Source organism: Monodon monoceros, unplaced genomic scaffold (genome assembly GCF_005190385.1).
Source record: "Monodon monoceros isolate NGI ecotype Baffin Bay Population unplaced genomic scaffold, NGI_Narwhal_1 Super_Scaffold_13, whole genome shotgun sequence".
Classification (NCBI taxonomy): domain Eukaryota; kingdom Metazoa; phylum Chordata; class Mammalia; order Artiodactyla; family Monodontidae; genus Monodon; species Monodon monoceros.
This window is the reverse complement of record NW_021703769.1, coordinates 51928038-51950306: the sequence shown is the minus strand read 5'-3', so window position 1 is coordinate 51950306 and position 22269 is coordinate 51928038. Positions and strand designations below refer to the sequence as shown.

Below are 22269 nucleotides of genomic sequence, written 5' to 3'. Positions count from 1 at the left end.
GTGGGGCTGTGCGTGCAGGGGAGGGGAAGCAGTGGCATCTGCCTGCCCGTTCTTGGGCCTTTGACACCCAGCGGGGCCAGTGTGGGCAAGGTTGGCTAGAAGCCAGCCAGCCTGGCCCTGCTCGTCTAAGGAAGCTGGTCACGTCTGTCAAGTACCGGACACAGCCTCTCCTGCTGTCGCAGTCCCAATGCCAGGCCCTCCCTCGGCATCACCGTCCTTAGGTCTGCCCCGCCCACCCCGCTGGTGGATGGAGCTCGGGCCCCTGGGCTCTGTCACAGGCCGCCTTTCCCTGACCTGGGTTGGGCTCTAACACCTCAGTAATCTGGGGGGAAAGCTCCAGGGTGCGGCCAGAAAAGAGGAGCTTTTGCCAGCCTCTCATTGCACCGAGGCCAGGGAGCCAGGCTTCCCCATAGCTAAGGCACTCAGCAAAGTCATGGCAGGCAGTGGCGGATGAGTACCTGAACCTGTGATGTGTTGTCCAGAACCTTCCGTCTCAGCACCTCCCCCTGCCGCCCTTCCCTTCCGGCTCCCAGCCGCAGATAGAGAGCTTATGGCCCACACAGGGTTGGGAGAAAACCCCAGAACAGGGTCTCGGCACTGCAGTCTGGGTGGGGGACCCCAGAGCCAGGCACAGGCGGTCGGAGGTGGCCTCCTGTGCATGGCCCAGCTCCTGGCACATCCAAGACAAACCGTGTTTGTAACTCACTTTTATTGTTTCTTTATAAACTTCCTCTCACATGGAGGAATATATTGTTATAGTCATTAGCTTATCTCTTTTCTTTTTTTAAAACTCTATGCTAACAGCAATGGAGCCAAGAGGAGGAAAAACATAAGCTACGATAGAAAGGCACTTAGAACCTGTTAGAATACTGATATCCTGGAATGTGCAACAACAAACCGACAACAACGACGCGTACACCGGCCCCTTCGGGCCTGGTCTATCACCGAGTCACATGCTGAGCTAATGTCACCTTCCAGTGCCCTGTTCCTCTGCTCCCGGGGCTTGAGTCTCAAACCCCTCACCCCAATGGGGACTTAAGGCCTGGGGCCCTTAGTGGGGGTGGGGGTGCCTGGGTCCTGGGTGGGGCGCGAGGGAAGGAGACCAGCTCCCTCCTGCTTTGCTCACAGCCCCTTCAAGGGGCAAAGCCAGTGCTGCCGGGCCCTGTCAGTGGGCTGGGTCAGGGTGACCCCTCTGGGACAGAAGGGCAGTCCAGGAAAGGGCAGGGTCAGCAGAGCTGCTCAGAGGAGGGAAGCTGCAGGGCTGCTAAGGACCCCCCTGCAGTCATAGCTCCCTTGTTCCGCAGCCGGTGACACAGAGGGCTTGGTCACTGTGGCCAAGGGCAGGGCAGGCCTAGGAGCCAGATAGAGCTCCTGACTGCTGGGCCAGCACCTCCCAGACCGAACCAGGCCCCCTACGGGGAGGGAATGTGAGGGCTCAGGGCGGGGAATGAGACATGTGCTGCACCGCCAGGGCCTGTGGGACAGCCCAGCTCCCTGGGTTTGGGCAGCAGTGTGGGCTCTGGGGCACATGGAGCTCCAGCATCCTTAGCTTATTCTGGCCTCCTCCGTGGGGGAGCAGAGCAGGGACACCTAGGGCAGGAGCTCAGCTCAGAAAAGCCAAAGGAAGCAGCCAGGTCGCCAAGTCCAGGTTCTTTTGTCTGGTTTCCCCTTCCCAGGCAGAGGGGTGGGGCCCTCCCAAGGGCATCCTTGGCTGCTTTGCAGCCCCTCTTCCCCTCCTCAAGCCCAGGTCCTTCTGTCCATGGCCTCTGGAAGCTCCCGTGCCCAGCACCAGCCTGGAGCCCTCCCTCGCCTGTGCTGGCCGTGACTTGGTGCCCCCAGGACAGAAGCCATATCCCAGCCCGGGGTTGTACCTAGCTAGCCTCCCCTCCTAACAACACCCTGCAGGCCTCCACAGCCCCTTGTGCAGGGTGGCACCACCCCAGGCCAGGCCAGGCCCAGCCCCACCTATTCCCAGGCCCTGGCACCTCTCCCCACTCAGGGCTCCCTGAAAGTAGAGGGAGGCCCGGTGGTGAAGGGGCAGATGAGTAGTCAGCCAGCCCCCTCAGCCTGGAGTGTCAGCCAGTCCACAGGAGGGACTGACCCTCGGGCAGCGAGCTGGCTGCTGCAGATGGCGGGCAGTGAGGGGCAGCTGGCAGAGCGGGCCTCCCTCTCCAAGCTGGGAGGCGCCTTGTCATAAGGTAAGGTGGCTTCTTCCTGTGGCTTTGCCAGGGCCTGCGTCTGTCTTGCTCTCCCTCTGGAGGGTAGACCAGAGGGAAAGGGGTCAGGAGCCCCCAGAGCAGGGGCCCAGTGAGGCTAGGCAGGATGGGGTGGGGCCTCAATCCCAGGGGGTCCTCACAGCTCACCATCAAAGGGGATGGGGAGGGAGCCTGGCGCTAGTCAGGAGGGCAGATGCCACCCCACCACCCCACTGCTGGGACAGGGCTGGCAGGTGGGCAAGGGAGGGAGGGTGACCTGCCCGGCTGGCCACTGATTGAGGGTGGCACTAGAGTTGGGGGACAGAGGGACTGAGGGCTAGGTGGAGGATGGGGTGGGGTGGGGTGGGGCAGAGGTGAGCCAGGCCTCAGCACCCAGGAGCACAGCTCTCCCTAGCTGGCAGACCCAGTTCCTCCCTTGGGAGCCTGGGGTGCCAGCAGTGCCCTTCTAGCACCATCCTTGCTGCCCAGCTTATCTGGGGCTAGGTCTGCCCAGGGGACACAGCCAACTGGGCCCTGGGGCAGGAGAACATTATTGCTATTTCGCAGAAGAGCTTCCGTTCGTCAGGGGGCAGGGCTGGGAGCCGCCGGCTGGGCTACAGGTGGTCGGCGTCCACTAAGTGGGTTCAGTTCACCACGGCCGGTTTGAGCAGCACGGAGCCCGGCGGGATGACCACCCAGCCAGGAGTGAGCGCCTCTGGGCTGCTGGCTGCTGAGTTGACGCCTGTGGACAGGTCCAGCACGGTGCCCGGCAGCAGGGGGAGGCCATCGGGACTTGGCCGGGAGCGGCCGCTCTCAGTCCTCTCCAGGGGGGTCTTGCGGCCCTCTGTGCCCAGGGCCCTGGCCGGCACTGCCCCACGCCCCTTCTCCCCCTCGGCCTTGCCGCCAGCGGAGCCAGCGAGGAGGGAGACCACGGGCAGGCCCAGTCCGCCAGCCCCAAAGGGCGAGGGCAGCAGCGGGTTCTTGGCCAGATTGAGGGGCAGGACGGGGCCGGGCAGCCCAGGGCCCATGCCCCCTGCACCCCCACCGCTCCCGCCATTGCCACAGGCTAGGGCACTGAGGTCAAGGGGGCCGGGGGCCAGGGGCAGAGGCAGGCCGGGCAGGCCGGGGCCTCCAAAGAGGGCAGCCGGGTTGGGAATGATGATCTGGGCCCCGCTGACATAGGGGCTGCCGTCAGGGGTGGGCAGCGGTGGTTTGGGGGGTGGGCGAAGTTGCAGCAGCTCTTGCTGCTCGTGCGACACGAAGTGTCCGTGGGCCTTGATATGTTTGCGCAGCGAGCTGGGGTCCGTGTAGCGCTTGTGGCAGCCGGGCATCTTGCAGTAGTAGGGCTTGTCCACGTAGTGGGTACGCGTGTGCTTGAAGCGGTCACTGGAGTTGGAGTAGCGCTTGTTGCAGCCCTCGTAGGGGCACACGTAGGGCTTCTCGCCTGTGGGCGGCGCCAGTGCCGGTGTGAGGGGCTCCCGCCGCCCAGGCCATCCCAGCCCAGTTTCCCACCCCCCACCGCCCACTCGACAGTCCCCAGGCCCCTCACCCCAGACCGAGACCTCTCTGAGAGCAGGGGCTGTCTGATTTGGGGGGCGGTGTCCTCAGCACCGGCGGAGCTGACTCCAGTGGGGACGGCAGGTCGTGGCCGCTGAGAAGCCAGCCTGTGGCCTGGCTGTGTGTGCCCTTGGCCTCAGGCCTGTGCTTCAGACTTTGATGACAGCGACCACTTCCACAGGTAATTGCTTAAAGACCCTGCTAGGGCCTGGCTCACAGTGAGCGCTGCGTGGATGCCCTTGGCCCTGACTCAACACAGTTTCTCCAGATTTACGAAAGGGCTGCTCCTGCTGACCAGGGCCGGCCGGAGCCCCGTGAAGCTGTGAGCCTTTGAGATGTGCCTCTAGTGTAAAATATACACTGGAGTCCACAGACTTTGTAGGAAATGAAGAATTTCAGTGTCTCCTTGATGTGTGTGGGGTGTTTTTGTTTGTTTGTTGGCCACGCAGCGCAGGCATTCGGGATCTTAGTCCCCTGACCAGGGATCGAACCTGCGCCCCCTGCATTGGAAGCACAGTCTTAACCACTGGACTGCCAGGGAAGTCCCTCCCTGATGTTTTAATATTGAATTGACAACATTTTGAATATACTGAGTTCAAGAAAATATATCATTGTAATTCACCTCACCGTGTATTTCTTTGTACTTTTTTCAACGTGGGCGATTAGGAAATTTAAAATTAAGGGGCTTCCCTGGCGATCCAGTGGCTAAGACTCCACACTCCCAATGCAGGGGCCCCGGGTTTGATCTTTGGTCAGGGAGCTACATCCCACATGCTACAACTAAGAGTTCGCGTGCCGCAGCTAAGATCCAGCGCAGCCAAATAAAGAAATATTTTTAAAATAAATAAATTAAGTGTGTGGCTCTGCTGGCCAGTGCTGGCCCTGTTGTGTGCTGGGGTCCACGAGAAGCGAGCAGACACACTGCAGTCACAGGTGGCATGAGTCGACGATCATATGAACACAATGCCGAGTGTGACACAGGAAGACAAGTCTGTGTCCCAAGAGCGCGTGGCGAGGGTCTGACCCATGGGAGAGGCTTCCCCAGCAAGTGGCACTCGGAAAGGGACCGCCAAACAGTTGGGGTACGCGACTGTCTCTTGGCTGCGGGGATGGCCCGGCGCCCGCACTCCAGCCCCACCCTCACCTGTGTGTGACCGGTTGTGGATCTTCAGGTTCTCCAGGCGGGAGAAGCTCTTGCTGCAGGTGGGGCAGCGGTGCGGCTTCTCGTTGGTGTGTGTGCGGATGTGGATGAGCATTTTGTATCTGCTCCAGGGAGGGCACAGGAGGAGGACAGCTCAGCCGCTGGACACCCAGGCCCCCCTTCCCACCCACCTCGCCCTCCCTCACCTGGCGTTGAAGCCGCGCCCATGGCGGGCACAGCCCTCCCAGTGGCAGCAGTAGCCTGCATCCTTTTCGGGCTTGACGTGGTAGTCATTGACGTGGTCCACCAGGTCTTGTAGGAGCTCAAAGGGCTGGTTACACTGCAGGGCCAAGAGTGTGCTGAGCCCGAGTGGGGCCGCCACCTGCCCTGGACCCTGCCCCACTCTTCCCAACCCCCACTCACCTTGGCCCAGCGACACACCAGCTGCTTGGGCAGGGGCAGCTCTGGCGAGAGGCACTTGTCCTTGGGGGGGGTGAGGAATGAGGAAGCAGGCAGGTGCAGGGCCCCCCCGGAGCCTAGGGGCAAGAAGAACTGGAAGGAGCTGGGGACGCTGTCCAGGTAGCGCAGTGGCTGGAGGTCCTGGGGGAGGGCAGGGGGCAGAGCTGGTCAACACCTGCCCATGGGCCAGTGGGCCCAAACCCCACCCCCACACCCCCGGTCTCCCTCTGTCTGGGGGTTGAGCTGTGTCCCACACGAGGACATGTCCCAGCCCTAACCCCTGGTACCTGTGTGCATGACCTTGTATAGAAATAGGGTCTTTGCAGATTGAAGTTAAGAGGTCAGACTGGACAGGGGCCCTGAACCCAGTGACCAGTGTCTCCAAAAGAGAAAGGGAGATTTGGACACAGACATACGGTGGGGGGGGGGGGAGGCCGTTTGATGCCAGAGGCAGAGAGTGGAGTGACATGGCTAGAAGGCAAGGAGCACCTGGAGCCACCAGAAGCTGGCAAAGGCAAGGGAGGACTCCCCCTAGAGCCTTCGGAGAGACCATGGCCCTGTCAACACCTTGATTTTGGACTTTAGCTTCCACAATAATACATTTCTGTTTTAAGCCACCCAGTTTGTGGTCCTTTGTTATAGCAGCCCCAGAAATACACTTTCTCTAGAACACACATCCCCTCCTTACCGGGCCAGTGGGCACTGCAGGCAGGTCCCCATTGCCCTGGCGCTCAGGGGACAGCGAGCTGCTGCCATTGGGCGAGTCCAGCCCGGACGGCGGCGACAAGCTGAGGTCCACCAGGGGGGCTGCCGAAAAGCGTCCCTCTACCTTCTCGGGGAACTTGGGGTTCAGCAGGAAGCCTAAGGGAAAGGCATGATTCAGGGATACTGGAGCCAGGAGTTCTGACGGGCCAGGCCCTCCTGCCCACAACTCCTCCACTGTGACTCTGGAAGCAGACACCAGCCACACCCTGCCCCCCCCACCCCACACCACCCTGGGACCCAGGAATCTGAGTAGCAGCCTGTACAGCTGACAAATGTGACCTCTGCCGTGGTGAGAGCTGGTTAAGATGGGAAGTACCCATTTTACAGATGGGAACGGGCTGGCACACAGGGTAAGTAACTGAATAGGGACTGGAACCCAGGGCCCCTGGTTCCTCATCACAATGTCAGGTAGGGACCTTTCTCACTTCTCTCCCGTCCCTTTCTGCCCCCTTCTGTAACATGAAAGGTTTGGGCTGGGCTGCTTCCAGAGCCTTCCAGCTCAGACGTGGTAGATCTGGTTTTCAGGGTCCACCAGAGACGGAGCAGAAGACCTGAGCCCCAAGCACCCCCTGAGAAGCACTTGCTGGGCTCAGTCCCCAGTCTCAATTGGTCTGGCTGACCAACCACTCTGCCTCAGAGCCCAGACACTGGGCCATGGGGCCTTTTGTTACTGCCCCATGAATCCCCCGTAACCCCTTACCAGCTCCTCCAAATTCTCCCAGAGGCCTCAGTCTGAATCCTGGCTCTGCTGTGCCAGCTTCAGGAGCTGGGCAAGTCAGTTCCCTCCTCCCAGGGACAGTATCACCTCCAAAGATAAACTGCTGGGAGGATGGATGGACAGTGTAGAGAGCACTCTAAGTGAGGCTGTGAGGGGCTGTGACTATGTCCTGGCGGATACACCTGGGACATTTTTCCTACCACCAGGGCTCCATCAGGGCTCAGAGACTGCTGCCCTTCCCCGGGCACAGTACCTGAGGGCGGGGAGCCCGGGGAGCCCGGGGTGGGGCTGTCATCCACCAGGCCGAGCTCCCTGTGCAGAGCTCGGTGCCGGACTGCACTCAGTGTCCTCTCCCGCTTCTCTCTCGCCGCCCGGAGCTTCGTGATGCTCAGCTTCAGGTCGAGCGGCTCGTCCAAGGAGTGCATGGTGATGGGGGCTGGGGGTGGGGGCGGCAGCAGGCAGCGAGGGGCTCTCAAGCTGGTATTCAGGCAGGAACCTGGGAGAGGACAGGAGCTGTGTTGTGACAGTGTGACCCCAGACTCCTCCTTGGGCTGAGCCCATTAAAGCCCACAGGAGCGGAGAGGCAGTGGGTGTTGGGCAGTGTGGAGGCTGTCTCCCCGGGTAGAGAGACCTTCTTAGTGGCTCTGGACAGCAGGTATCATGGTGAGCCAACCACCAACCCACAGCTAACTCCTCCACTTCCCACGAGACTTTTCTGGGAAGCAAAGCTCACAGGGTCTATTCTGCCATGAATGGAGTTTTAGCGACACTGTCTCAGGTTGCAGAGCTAGGAAGTGGCAGAACCATCAGATTCAAGGCCACATCTCCTCCCTGGAACTGGCTAGGCAAGTCCCAAAGGTCATTTCTGACCGAGTGGGAAGTCACGCCTGGGACATATGCCTGGTGTGAGCTGGAACACCCAGAACCAGGCCAGGAGGGCAATGAGTGTCCTCCCAGGTGGCCCTCAGAGGTGCTAGTTACTGACCGCTAGCACCTAGGCAGCTGTGGTCACCTCCAAGGGAATGAGGCTGACAGCTTGTCCCAGGCAAGCTGTGCGAAGCCTGGCCTGGCCCCAAGGGTTGGGCAGACAGACAGGTGGCCTTGCCTCCCAGGGGCAGTCCAAGGAGAGGGTCCCGTCCCACAGGCGTGGGGAGCCCGAGGGCTCTGGGCCACCACCAGGGGGCAGCTGGGGACTGTGGCCCAGCCAGGCCATCCAGGGGCAGGGTAGGGGGAAGTGATGGGCTGTCTAGTGGTTAGTAAAACACATACATACATAAATTTTTTTTAATGATGATGATATTCTTTTATTTTGAGTGGTGAATTTTCACCACTTTGAATTTCTCAATGGTGTAATTTTCTTCACATATAAGTGACTTTCTTACAGCAGCAATCTTTTCACGTGCTGGGAAATGGTGTTTCCTTGTGTCTGTTAATTGAGATGATTACACCCTGAAAATCTATCTGCCAAACAAGATACTCTCTGTCGTTCACAGAATCTAGCTCTTCACAATTTAATAGGGAACATCCCCGAGACCACCACATGGTAAAAGACTTCGTGTATTTCACCAGTGTGTATGTTTGCAGAGCTGCCTGGAGCTCTCTCCACGGAGCAGGACGGGGACCCCACATCCTCACTCATCTTCTCCAGACCAAGCCCCTCAGCAACTTGGAGCTTGCCCCAGCTCCAAGCCCGGGCTCATCCGTCTCCCCAACAAGCTCCACTTCTGCCAAGACCCTCCACACACACACAGGTAACAGTGGTCCCCTCCCTTAGGACCCTCTGCTTCTGGGGACACATCCCAAGACCCCAGCACATGGCTAACATTGGAGTCCCTGAGCCTGGGGAGGGGGCAGCATTATCAGAGAATGGGTGGCCACACTTGGCTGTGGGACGGAGGTCTGTGACTTTACTTTTCCCCGTTAAACTCCATCAGGTGGGAGCCGGCAGATCTGTTTGGATTAACCCGCAGGCCATGCATGGGCCAGGGGCTCCCAGTGATGCCAGAGAGCTGGGACCAGACTGCCACACTGTGTCCCCTTAGGAGCTCCAGACCCAGGTGGGCAGGTGACAGTGATGGATGGACCTGGGCCCCCTCCACTCTTCCTCTGGCTGGGCAGGGAGCCGCCCTCTGCCTGACCCACCCCCCCAGTTATGTCTGTCTGTCTGTGTGTCTGCCTGTCCCTCCACCTGTTTATTTTTAGACACAGGCCCAGTCCAACCTCCCTGAAGCTCCTCTGTGCTGGGAGCCTGGAAGGGGAGGAAGGAAGTAAATATTTATGCTGATTAAGAATTCAGGAGCCAGGAAGGGCTGGTGGCCTGGTCCTTCAGCTGGCCTAGAGCCACAGGCCTCCCCACAGCCTCTGTCCCCCAACCCCCTACCCGACCTTCTGGAGAAGGGGACCACGAGGGCAGGATGGATTGGGAACTGGGAATTCAGACTGACACTCTCATTGGCAACACTGCCCAAGTAACATCCTTTGGCACCTGCCCTATGCCCTCTCCTAAGGCCAGAGGGGAGCCAGGGAGGATCCATGGGTCACCTTGTTTTGAAGAGTTGTAGGAGACACTGCCTCAGCCCAGAACTAGGGAGGACCCCAAAAGGAGCTTGTCTCCCAGGGTGAGGCTGGGCCTACAGCGCCCCCCTTAATCAGCAGACCCAGTCCCCAGAGACACCCCCCCCACTTCCTGCCACTGGGTCCTTCCCTGGGAACAGGGGTTCATTCTGATGAAAGCCAGAGCCCAGCCAGGAGGCCCAGCCTCCCCACTCCTGGGAAAGGAGGAAGGAGCCGCCCCCCAAAGCCCACAGCTTCCCACCCTAGGCTGCCCCACCCAAGGGGAGACGCCTGTGACCCCCCACTCCTGCTCTGACCTTGGCCAACCTCCAAGTGTCCCCTTCCACCCCCCACCCCCAGCCAGCAGTGGCCAGTTCTGGGCTCGGGCTCTGCTCTTTGTTCCCGGGCTGGGTGATGGGGGCAGTCCAGAGCCGGGGTCACATTCTCCTGGGCCTTAGAGTCCCAGAGTGGGTACGCAGCTGGGCCTGGAACCCCGGGACTGGCGCTGTGATCACCTCCGGAGGCCGGCAGCCAGCCATCACCCGATTGATTTGGGGGTGGGGAGGTGGACACTCGGTGTCTGTTTCCCGGAGAAGGAGAGGGACGCTCCGAAGGGTGACCCGCCTCGCTGAGAGTAGAGGCGAGTCTCTTGAGGTAGCGCGGAGCCTGGTTGCGGAACCCTGGCCTCAGTTTCCCGCTGATCGCGAGATGACGCGACAAGCGCCCCGCCAGCGCGGGGTCATGACGTCCCCGAGCGCAGGGGTTGGGAGGGGAGGCGGCGCCGAGGTGGCCGCGCAGCCGGGCGCCGCTGCTCCAGCTGCGAAAGGAACTAATTAGGGCGGAGGGAGCGGGAGGAAGCGGCGCGGCTGGGAGCGCGCGGGGGTGGCGCGGGGACCACCGGGGCGGCGGGGGCGGGGCGGGGTCACCCCGAGGGTGGGCCGCGGTGGCCCTCGGGGGCCCGGCCCCCGCCCCGCCCGCCTTCTGGCCTAGCGCAGACAATGGCCGCTATTGTGCGCCCTCCGGCCGCGCGCAGACGGCCCCCAGCTGCAGCGCCCGCAGCGCCCTCCCGGCCCTACCTGGCAGCCCGGCCCACCCCAGCGGGGGGCGGGGCCGGCCCCTCGGGGAAACTAAGGCCGGGACAAGTCACCGCCTCCGCTAGGGTCCTGCGGCGTGGGGTGGAACGCACACCCGAAAGCGGGGGTCAGCATCCATTAAGCACCTACCATGTGCCAGGAGCCGTCTGTGCACGAATTCTCTGAGCCCTCTAAAGTCGCTCTTGTGAGTGACGCCGTTGGTTTCCCTGTGGCACACACAGATGGGGAAACTGAGGCTCAAGGTCACCAGGCTAATGGGAGCCGCTGGCAGGAATCTGCTCTGGAGAAAGCCCCTCGTCCCTGCTTGGGAGAGGGCCGCTGGCTGGGCCTGAGCCGGGAAAGGGGCCTGTGTGGACGGAGGCGGCAGGCTTGGCACGACCCCTGAGAAGTGCTCAGGGTCTCTTGGCAGAAACAGAGGACTGGGCCCCTGTAAGAGAGGCCTCCCTACCCACCCCACAGCAGCGTGGGACCAGGTGAGCGAGCGCCAGGGTAGCAGTGTTGTCAGGGCAATGAGAGGCACACCCCTTATTCCCAGGGGTTGTCCTGAAACTGCCCTTTGAGCAGCTGTGACCCGTCCAGCCTAGGACTTGGGGACCAGGACCCAGGAGGTACCTCTCAAAAGCCCACGTGACTTTCTTGCTATGGAATGGAAAGCAGAAGCGAGTCCCTGGCTTCCCTGCATCTGGAAGGGTGCCCCTGCATCTGGTACAGGGACCATCATTGTCAGCACGTGGGTCTTACAGAGGGGGAAGCTGAGGGCTGGGAGGGGAGACCTCTGGCCCAGGTTTCATGAGTGGGTGGCACGTCCACTGTTTAAGGCAGGTGTTGTTTCATCCCCATTTACAGATGTGAAAACTGAAGCTCAGGGAGATTAAGTGATCTGTCCAGGGTCATACAGCTTGTCTGTGGCAGAGCTGGGTTTCAAGCCCACGTGAGCCCAGAAGCTGTGTTCACCATTAGCCCCTCCTGGGCCCATGGACGTGGGAAGGGGCAGGCAAAGGGGGTCTGGCTTCCCACCCCCCTACCTGCCCAGGGGTTTGTGGGAGCTAGGTGCAGAGCCCAGGAGGGACAGCAGGCTGTGAGTGGGTGCTGGAGGGGCTGACTATTGGGGGGGCCCACAGAGAGGCTTGGGGAGCTGAGGGCAGATATGCTACCAAAGCAAACAGCCCCACAGCCCTGCATTCCTGGGAACTGCTGCGGCGCCCTGCTCTGGCCAAGAGCTCCACCCTCTTCAGCCGCACAGTGGCGGGGGCCGGGGGGCAGGGGCAGGCCTCATCTTCTCAGGGCCCCCCTTTCTGACCAGGCCACAGAGCAGGGCTCCAGTATGGGTCAGACCACCTGGGTCTCCAACTTGGCTCTGCCACTTCCTGCCCATTTGACTTAGGGCAAGTCACCTCCCAGTCTGAGCCTCATTGTTGTCATGTCTAAAACAGGACGATAATCATAGAATAAGACATACCCCTCGGGCTTCCCTGGTGGCACAGTGGTTAAGAATCCACCTGCCAATGCAGGGGACACGGGTTTGAGCCCTGGTCCGGGAAGATCCCACATGCCGCAGAGCAACTAAGCTCGTGCGCCACAGCTACTGAGCCTGCGCTCTAAGGCCTGCGAGCCACAGCTACTGAAGCCCACATGCCTAGAGCCTGTGCTCCGCAATGAGAAGCCACCGCAGTGAGAAGCCCTAGCACTGCAACAAAGAGTAGCCCCCACTCACCGCAACTAGAGAAAGCCTGCGCCAGCAACAAAGACCCAACTCAGCCATAAATAAATAAATAAATTTAAAGACATACCCCTCATTGGATTTTGGGGAGAAATCAATAAAATGCTGCAAATCCAATGATTAGTGTTTCCCATTAGTACGTAATGTTCAGCACCTAGAACACTGCTGGGCGCATAGGTGCTTAATCAAACTTGTGAATGAATTGTCACCAGCGCTGCTGAGTCCCCCAGTCTTTGGCCAGTTTGGGGCTGTGAGGACAGCTGAGAGGGGACTGGCCCTCCCACTGTAATCACAGACATAGTCTCACCCTCAGCTGGGAGTACCTGTACTTCAGTTGAGGGTGTAACTAAACAAGCTTGTGCCCCTCGGAGGGCCGCAGTCTCTGCTACCCAGTGGAGTGGCCACAGCTAACCCAAGCCACCTTCCAGAGCCCGACTGCATCAAAGAAAGAGCACTGGGAGGCCCTGGAGAGGCTCTGAGCAGCCCTGGAAGAAGGAAGCCTCCTCCCAGGACCCAGGGGGCTTATCCTGAGGCTTCGACCCAAGCAAGTCCCAGGAGAGGGGCCAGTGCCAGCAGCACTTCCTGGAAGAGTGTGGGGTTCGCCTTCCCCAGGAACCTCTTGCTTCACAAGCAGACCCCGCCCCCACCCCAAGATGGGCACTCAGCCAGCATGGGGGTGAGGGTGGGGGGCTTCTCCAGGCCCCCTGGAGGGCAGACCCTGCCCAGGTGGGAGCTCAAGGGCCTCCAGGTGACACAACCAGGGCTGAGCTCTCTGCTTAGCCATGGGGGCCTCGGGAAAGCTCCCAGCTGGGCACCTCCTGAGCAGGGGTGCATGCCAGGAACCCCCACTTGGGTACGTTTAGAAAGCGCTACCCAGAGTCAGGCTACCAGGTCCCGGTCCCGTCACACCTTTGAGACTTGGTTTCCTCATCAGGAATACAGGCCCCATGGATAAGGTGCCAGCTCACGGGGCACCCCACAGGGCGAGCTTGCCAGGCACCTGGCACACAGGAGGTGCCAGCAACTGGTAGCCCTGAAGATTCTTGTTTCCAGCCCTGGGCTGGGGGTGCCCCACACAGTAACTCAGCCTCCAAGGTCACCCAGATGGTTCAGGCAGTACTGATGCTGGAAGGCAAGCAGCTGGCTCCCCTATGCCCCTCCCCAGCTCCAGCTTCCCAGGAGCTACATTTCCTTTCCCAATGCCAGCAGGGTGACACCAGGCTCAAGCTGGGGGGTGGGGGGAGCAGCTCACACATGGGCCAGGCCTGCACATGCACACTCACACAGACACACACACCCATCCAGCTGCAAGGACCAGCCTGGCACAGAGGCCTCCCCTAGCCTGGTGGCTCCAGGCCCATCAAGGTGGCCTCCCACCCCCCCACCCCCCCCACCCGCTCCCTGCCTGCCTGCAGCCACCTTTGCACAACTATGTCTGGTATTTTCCTGTCTGCCCAGCTTGGGGGGGGGGGTGCGTGGGGCTATGAGCACTGCCTGCACCTGGGCCTCAGCCACAGGCAAGCCCGCCAAGCAGCCCCCACGCCCAGGTGGCGGGTGGAGAGGGAAGGGCTGGGCCCCCAGGCCACCCAAATCCCTGGGAGGGGCCAGCACCAGGGGAGCCAGACAGGGACACACACCAACAAGGCTTAGGCACAGCAGCCCAGGCCCTGCCAGGCAGCACTGCCACTCGGCGTGGGCAGGCAGGGCTGGGCACTCTGCCAGTGCTCTAGGGCCTGCAGAGGTGTTGGCCAGTGTCCCACAGGACATGGATGGGCACCCATGGCACCCTCAGACATATAAGCACATGCATATGTGTCACACCTGTGCACACACAAGCCACACACAGGACACGGCAGGTAACAAGGGTCAGGGTCCTGGACCCAGGAGTCTCGGCTTATGGGCGGGAGCAGGGATGAGGCCCAGTCCCCACAGAGAAGGAAACACTGTGCTTCCCACACTGATCCTGGCTGCAGGATGAGCCCAGGAGTGCCACCGGCCCCTCCTCACGGCCCAACCCTCCCACCACCCCGGGACAGGGACCAGGCCCACTGTGAACAGACCCCGCCAACTCAAGATGGCAGGAGGCGGCCAGGCGGGCTCTGGACTTTGGCCCTTCCCTCTGCCTCATTTACCAACCACTCAGTTATGCATTCCAACACCAGGCCCTCCGCTCGGTCCTGGGGGCCCACAGATGAATGAGAATGAAGGGCACCCAGACTCACAGAGGTAAACAATGTTAGGGGTGGGGTGCTCCTATGTGTGTGTGTTGGGGGGGGTTGGATCCAAGTTGGCCACGTGGACATGGGGTGAAGCGTTGGGGTCCTCACAACCAGGGCTGTGGGCCATCTCCATTCATCCTCAGGACCCTGTGAATTAGGTGTTATTCTCCCCACTTTCCAGATGGGGAAACTGAAGCTCACAGTGGTTCAGTTACCTGCCAAAGTCACAGAGCTTATAAATAGCACGGCTGGGATTCACCTCCAGGCTCCAAAGCCCACATTCTTTCTGCACCCAACACTGCAGAGGCCTGGAAGCGTGGCCCCAACTGACCCACAATGAACCTGCCCGTCATTCAGCAGAGGAGGAAGCCCAAGAGAGAGGCTGGGCCAGGACCTGGAGGGTACTGGGGAGCCATGGACTGCTCTGCACAGAAGACTGCCATCCTCCTTTCCAGCCCAATCTCCTGTTCCCAGGCTCTCCCCTTCAGCACTCCTTTCTCAGGACTCTCTGCCTCCTGCTCACCTGATGCTCACCTGATGCTCTTGGGTGCTAGCTCCTGCCTCACAACCTTCTGCGCTTCCATATTCTCCTCCAGCTGCCACTCCCCTCCGATCTCCTCCTCCAGAGTCTCCCCTGATTCACTTTTTGCCTCTTGCAGCCATACATGGCTGTTCTTCCAGGTGCCTGAGAACTGAGCAGAGGACCTGCCTCTGTCCCCACACCGCTGAGGGCAGCAACCCTAGCCCTGCAGTGGCCCCTTGCTGCCTGCCACACTTGCCCTGGGTCCAAGTCCTCACAAGTGCATCACTAATGCCACTCCTTCCACCACAGTGAACTGAGCAGCAATGGGAAGTGCTGGGGACTCAGAGCCAGACAACCAGGCCTGCTCCGATTTGATGTGAGCAAGGCTCTGGGCCTCAGTTTCCCCATTGGTGAAAGGAGGGGGCTGGCCTAGAGTAGGACCAGATCCTGAACATCCAAACCACTCCCCTAACGGCACCATCACACCTGCCTTTTCTCTCTCTCTCTCTCTCCTGCAAGGCATGAATCTTAGTTCCCCAACCAGGGATCAAACCCGTGCCCCTTGCAGTGGAAGCACAGAGTCTTAACCACTGGAGTGCCAGGGAAGTCCCCAGCCCTTCACTTTTCTCAAACACTTGGTACTCAGTGAATGTTTGTTGAATGAATGAGAGAATGAATCCATTGGTGGTACCTACCAGCAGGGGAGGTGTGGAGGGGCTTAGGGCCCAAAGAGGGAAGTGGCTTGCCCACAAGGCAGGGCCCTGACACAGATGTCTCCTCCTCCTTGTCTGGGGCAAGGGACCCAGGAGCAGACCTGGGCGGTGAGGGTAAGGCAGTCAGCATCACCCTCATCGGTTGGGATGACCAGAAGGGCGCAGTTCCCCCAGCTTCATCTCCTGCCACTCCCACCCAGCCCTGACACAGAGCCGCCCCAGAACAGCTGGTCTAGACCAGGTCCAGCAGGAGCTCCAGCACAAACTCTGGACTCCACCCCCATGCCCTCTTCCCAGCCACCCCTGCCCCTCCCCTGCTCCCCCTCTGGGTAGCAAAGCAAGTCCAGAAGCCAGGGGCATGAACCCAAAGGAAACACCCACTGGGTGGGGCCGTGCCAGGCCTGGCCTGTTTCAGGCCCTTGGGGCCCAGGGCCCACAGGACCACTCAGGGTGTCCACTAGGTATCCTGAAGGGCGTGTTGGGGGCCTGGCCTGGAGGAGGTCAGGGCTGGCAGGCAGACAGCAGCACTGGAGTGGGGGGTACTTTATAACAGGCAGGACAATGGAGGGCCCCACAGCCTTGGGGGGAGGTGGACATCACAGCTCTGGGTCAGTCAGCCTGGAAGTGTGGTGATGGGGGTTGCCGAGGATCTGGATGCAGGAAGGAGTGGCCCTGAGGAGAAATGGCTCAGGCAGGCTAGGACTTGCCAGGCAGACCCAGGCGGACGATGAGGGGGAGGGAAGGAGGCTTCCTCCAGACACAGCTGTCCCCACATGATGCCCATGCAGAGGATGGGGGGCAGCAGAGAAGCTGGGGGGATTCCCAGGCTGAACTGATATTTCAGCGGCCAGGACCACACAATCCTAGGCTCTGTTTCCCCTCTGAACCTCCCTGATCCCAAGTGACCCTGGGCCAAGCCCTCAAGTCTCTGAGCCTCAGTTTCCTCCCCACCCGCCTCCTTACTCCCAGGGTCCCAGTGGGAAGCTACCCTGTGAGTGTGTCAGGCAAACAAGACCCTCGGTCAGCCAGGCAGGATTGTCTTCCTGGAGGCTCCCGGGGACTGACTCAGGCAGCTCAGCAGTCTCCTGGGGCCTCAGAAGGTTCCCACCCATCCTTGGTCATGACTGGAGGAAGGGGCCAGGGACCAGGTCTGAGTCCTTCTGCAGATAGCCATCTGCCATGACAGGGGTACGTGTACACATGCACGTCACACATGCTCACGTCGGGCCCTCGCTGTGAAGGTACTACCTGGCCTCTCTAGCAGTGAAGACAAAGGACCTGAGGAGGCTCGAGTCACCCCCCAGTTATGGCTCTGGAAGATTCTCAGCCCCCGCTGCCCATCCCCCACGAGGGGCAACTGGAGCAGATGGGAAGTCCTCCCCCATTGGAATCACCTCCCATCTCTGTGGCCCCCAGGCCCCTCCAGTTACCCAGGCCCTCCATCCCATCTGAGAGGGGGAGGGGAGTGGAGAGCCTGAGCTCCCTGCCCCCCAAGATGCCCAGAGCAGGGCCTTTACCCTGCCCAGCCTGAGGGAGCTTGCGACATGTCCCAGGCAGGAGGCAGGTCAGAACTCTGGGGCTCCCGGAGCGCCTGGGAGGGGTCCCACAGTCCCAGAACTGGAATGGGAATGAGGACCAAGGACCCCTGCAGACCTGGGCCAGGCCTCATCTCCCCCGTGGAGAAGTCTGGAGCTGAGGCCAGGAGGATCAGTGCCAGGGAAAGGATGGAGGCTCGGGGCCCAGTATGCACAGCTGCTAGGGCCAGCTCAGGCCCCCCCTCAAAAGCAGGCTCCTCTCTTGTGCCAGGCCACCAGACCCCAGCCCTATCCTCCCGAGCCATAGCTGACCCAGGAACTCAGGCCCAGATGCCCATCGGCCCTTTTCCATCCTGTGCCTCAGTTTCCTCATTTGTCAAATAGGGATCAATGAGTCTCTCTCACGAGGCTAATTAGCAATTTCAGGTGACAGATGTCAGTGCCTGTGATGGCCACTGGAAGGCATCCTTTTGATTTTCTCAGGGAGCTGTTAGAGGCGTTCCTCCCCTGCTGCTCCATCTCTTGACCCACTTCACCTCCCCAACCCACCCCCAGACCCCGGGACCTGAGCTGATATTTTTATTAGTTGGAGAGACAGCAGGGGCTTATAGGGCTAAGTTGGATCCTGGAGAGAAACCTGGGTCTACTCCAGACCATGCCCCTGCATAAAACACCCCCAACCCACTCAGCAAGTCCATTCCTGTCCAGGTGTCAGGGTCACCCCAACCCTGGCTGATCAGCAAAGCACTAGAGGTCCTGGGTGAAAGTGCAGGGTCCCTGCCCCCAGGGTGGGGCTGAAGCGGCCACCCTGGAAACCACTAGGGCAGATGTGTCCCAAGTGCCTTGCAAAAGCTGTGGTGTCTCCCACCCAGGGCTGGAGGCAGGCTGGGGCAAGGCTGGGTATCCCATCCCCGCCTGGCCCTGGCATTCTCAGAGAGGTGAACCCCCAGACTCATGTCTAGACTGTGGCCCATCTCTAGGACCCTTTCACAGGCCCTGGGAGGAGAGGCAATTTGTGTTGGGGGGAGATCCACATCTTTTGGCTGACCCAAAAGACACCCTTGCCAGCCAGGGACACCCCCATCTCTGAGAAGGGTGCTTATCGAGGTGAAGGGAGGACCACACAGCACCTTCCAGAGGTCAGCCCTCTGGCCTCAGTCATCTGTGTGAAATATAAAATGACAATAGCCCCGAATAGAGGAGGGCTTCTCAAAGCCTCGAAAAAAGCAGATCCACCCCCCACCGCCCCATTCCACTCGGCTCAGGGCCTCCCCACTGCAATCCGAATTTCCCACTTGGGTGAGGGGCCTCTTCAGCCCTGCCTGGAACACGGGAACCTGGAGAGGCCTCCTGCGCGGGAGAGAGCCAACAGCAGCCCTCGCCCCAACCCCTGGCGTGCCTCTCAGCGCCAGGGGCCCCACCCCAAACGCCTCCCAGAGAGCTCAACTGCACGCCCCAGCCCCACATCTGGTCCCCCAGCCACAGCTGTCGCCACCCTCCCTCATCCTGGGATTGCCCCAAACTCTGCCTGGCGCCCGTCCCCGCCCCCTCGCCCAAGTGGGAAATTGGGATTCCAGGCAAGTCGAGTTGGGGTAGATGGAAATGCACATAGGAAAATGTCAGGAAAACACATTCTTCCTTCTATAAGGCAGCTCAGACCCCTAGAGGATTAGGTGGCAGATGACACTCCCACAGCCTGGGCCAAGGCCAGGAAAGGAGGGGAGAAGGGAGAGGGGTCCACATGATGGGGCTGAGAGGGATCCAGGCCCTCTGACAAGCTCCAGGGAGAGGCCCTGGCAGAGCTCTGTCCCCAGACCAGTTTGCCCTTTTGCCCGGCACTCCCAGCAAGGAGGGGAGCCCAGGCATGAGAAGACATCGCTGTGGCTACCCATTTGCAGCTGGGCTTTTCAGAAACAACAAAAGCTTTGGGGGGGACTCAGTTCACAGGATTGTTTAAAAATGAGGTTTCTGGATGTCTGTGGCATTCAGTTATTCATAGTGGCTCCACCCACGGATAATTGAGAGTTGGCTTTTGTTGGCCTTAGCCCCCTCTCGGCACCCCCCACCCCCAGGTCTTCTCATAGACTCTGCAGGTCAGGAAGCTCACCTTGTCTGACCCCTCGGTTTTACAGAAGAGGAAACTGAGACCCAGAAGGGGGAAGAGCCTGGCCCAAGGACCCCCGGGAGTTGGTGGCACCGCCAAATGTCGAATCCAAGACATCAGACTCCCAGGACAGGGGCTTTTCCCACTCACCCTCCAGGCTGTGGCCCAGCTCCAGCGAATCCCCCAAAGCCACTGACCCCAAAAGCAGTGGTGCCTCGAAGTGGGGTGACTCACTGTCTGGCTTCCTGGGGCACCTCCTCCCCATCAGTGAGGGAAGGACTGGCAGGTGTCCCTGTGTAGAGAGCCAGGAGCAGGGAGAGGCCCCCCAGGGGTCCTGCATCAGGGTCACTCAGGGGCCAAAGAGCCCCAGCTGGAGGGATTTAACATCAAAGGTCAAAGGTCACAGACAGCGAAGGGCGGGCAGGCATAGGGGTCAGAGGGTCAGCGCTAATGGCAGCTCCGGAAAGGAGGGGGAGGGGAAGGGGCTAAGGAAAATGGTCGGCTTTCAACGGGTCTTCAACCCCCATAAATGGTGCCCAAGCCCCTGGCACTGCCTCCTGCTTGGCTGACTGTAGACAGGGCCAAGCCAAGCTGGACTGGGCTGTGAAATGAGCTGGGCTGGAGCTCAGAAAGGGGTGTCCTGGGAGGGGCCCCCAGGTGCAGCCCCTCCCCCAGTGCCGGCCAGGGCTAGCTGGGAGGCCCAGCCTGGACCCAGAGGGGAGAAAGAAGAGCAGAGGGGAGGTGCCGAGGAGGTCATGGAGAGGGTTGTGTGAGCTGGGCTGGAACAGCTGTGGCACCGTGGCACTGGTGTGGTGATTGGGGAGGGCTGGGCGGGTGGGCACACTGAAGGGGCCAGTTTCCCCTTCCCTGGGCCTGTCTTCCGTAGCTGCTGGTTAAGCCCCACCTTCCCTCGAGGATGTCAAGACAAGGCATGTAGGACCTTCAGATGGCTGCCTCCAAGGACCACAGCTCAGGCCCTGTCCCTGGCCCAGACCAAGAACCATGGGAGCTCAGGCCTTGGCCAGGTCCCCAGCTGGCCTGGCTGCCCCCTCAGTGTCAAGCGTTCCCTTCAGAGCCAAGATCCTGGGCTGTGATGGCTGGGGGCCCAGGGCTCCTCCCAGGATCCCTTTTCGCTTCCCAGGCCCCAGGGCAGGGCTGGGCAGCTCCCTGCAACCATCACTGCCCCGGGTGGCCGGCCAGGCGGGCCCTCCTGGAGAGGCAGACAGGCCGCATGCTGCCCTGCTGTGGCCTGAGTACCCGGCTGGGCAGGGCAGTGTGCCAAGGCCTCCAGGTGCCAGCCTGGATTCCAGCCCCATCCCAGGGGGCCTTCGGGGAAGCAGGGCGCAGGCATCTCCCTCCTTCGGGATGCACCTGCCTTGCCCCCCTCCTTCCGCCCCCTCCAGACCCTCCCCCAGGCAGGTTGGAAACCCCTGCCCTCCCCACTCTGCCAGACCCTTCTGCTTGCACCCAGACAGCAGGGGAGGAACAAGTGTTGGACAGAACGCCAGCTCCCAGTCCTGACCCCCGGGGACGCCTCCCTCCCCTGGCCCAAGGAAGGTCGGGGCTAGCCAGGGGCAGCAGGGGGAGACTTTCCTGGACCAGGGAGGAGACACCTTTCAGCCCCCATCCTAGAAACAGCTCCGCCGTGTGAAGGGGCGGCTGCCCGGCTGCCCCAGACAAGTTCGTGCCCTGGCTCGGGGGTAGGGGTGGGGGCCCCTCTCACCCCGCAGCACGCCCCCACCGCGGCCGCCCAACTTCCCCGCCTAAGTTTGCTCCCGCCCGGGGCTCGACCGCAGCTCGGCCCGGCCTCCGGACAGAGGGAGGTAAGGAGGGAGGAGAAAGACAGAGAGACGGTGGGACGGGGCCGGGGAGCCGGCGAGGGAGGGAGCGCGCGAGCCAGCGAGCGAGGGAGCAAGCGCGGGGGCCCCGGCGAGGGCTCACAATGGCCCGGGGCGAGGCGCGGACGAGGGAGGGGGAGGCGACCCTCGGGTCCCGCAGCCCTCGCGCGACAGGCCAGCCCCCCCCGCCGGTCCCCGTCCCCACGGCGCGATGCCTGGGGGCTTCCTACCTCGGCGGCGGGGGTGGTCGGGCTCCCGGCTGCGGGCTCCGGCGGTCTGGGGGCGGCGGGAGAGCGAGCGGGGGGCGGGGCCGGGCGGGCGGGGGCCAGAGCCCGAGGCTCACGGGGCGCAGGCTCCCCTGGCACGGCCGCCCGGCGCCCGGCCGCTCCGCCACATCTGCAGCTCCGGCAGGGAAGGTGGCCGCGGCGGCCGGGCAGTGCGGGGATGTCTTAGAGAGGGAGGGAGGAGGGAGGAGGGAGGCGGCGGGAGGAGGGACAGGCGGGCCGCGGAGGGGGGGTAGGAGGAGGGGCGCGGGGGGCAGCCTCCCTCCCTCCTCCCTCCCCCGCTGCTTTCCTCACTCCCGCCCTCCCAGCAAACCCCTCTCGCCGCCGCGGCCCCAGGTCCGGGGCGCCAGCTGCCAGGCGGGGCGTGCGCGTCGGGGGGAGGGGGCGGCCGGGAGCCGGCGCTGGGCCGGGGGAGGGGAGGAAGGGAGGGCGGCGCGGCCGGGGGAGCGGGCACCGGGAGGGAGGGGGCGCCGGGCCGCGGCGGAGCCGCGCGCGTCCTCCGCGGCCCCATCCTGGGGTACCCCCCCGAGGCCCCGCCCCCGGCCCGAGGGCAGCTCTAGGACACGGCCCAGGAGGTGGCCTGGGGGTGGCGGGGTGGGGAGGGACGTCCCGCCCTCGGGGAAGCCCGGAGAGGGGGCGGCGCGCGGAGGAGGACTTGAGAGAGAGCGTGCGGGCCCAGAGGAAAAGCCCCTAGACCGGGAAGATGGAGGAGGTCGCGGCGGCCGAGGGGGTGGGGGCCCCTCGCTTCCCTCTCGCGGGGTCACCTTGGCCTGGCCCCCCGCGGCCCCAGGCGGCGGGGAGGGCGGCAGGAATGCTTCTTCGCAGGCCCTGATTTCTCCGCCCAGCTCAGT

The 22269-nt window shown here is 61.9% G+C and overlaps 1 protein-coding gene across 3 annotated transcripts; it reads right to left on the bottom strand.

The window, feature by feature from the left end:
• Positions 1-146: 146 nt before the first annotated feature.
• On the bottom strand, positions 147-21423 carry GLIS2 (GLIS family zinc finger 2). Of its 3 annotated transcripts, none has more exons than XM_029219298.1 (7): positions 21365-21423; positions 7089-7331; positions 6041-6213; positions 5317-5493; positions 5100-5233; positions 4897-5018; positions 147-3639 (listed from the first exon to the last, which is right to left on the bottom strand). In XM_029219298.1, the coding sequence occupies exons 2-7, from the start codon at positions 7258-7260 to the stop codon at positions 2840-2842; spliced, it is 1578 nt and encodes a 525-aa protein (XP_029075131.1). In that variant the 5' UTR covers positions 7261-7331; positions 21365-21423; the 3' UTR covers positions 147-2839. The 3 variants fall into 3 exon arrangements, with proteins under 3 accessions (XP_029075131.1, XP_029075133.1, XP_029075132.1); XM_029219300.1 differs by having other exon boundaries at positions 4897-5015; XM_029219299.1 differs by lacking the exon at positions 21365-21423 and adding an exon at positions 10612-12021.
• Positions 21424-22269: the final 846 nt, after the last annotated feature.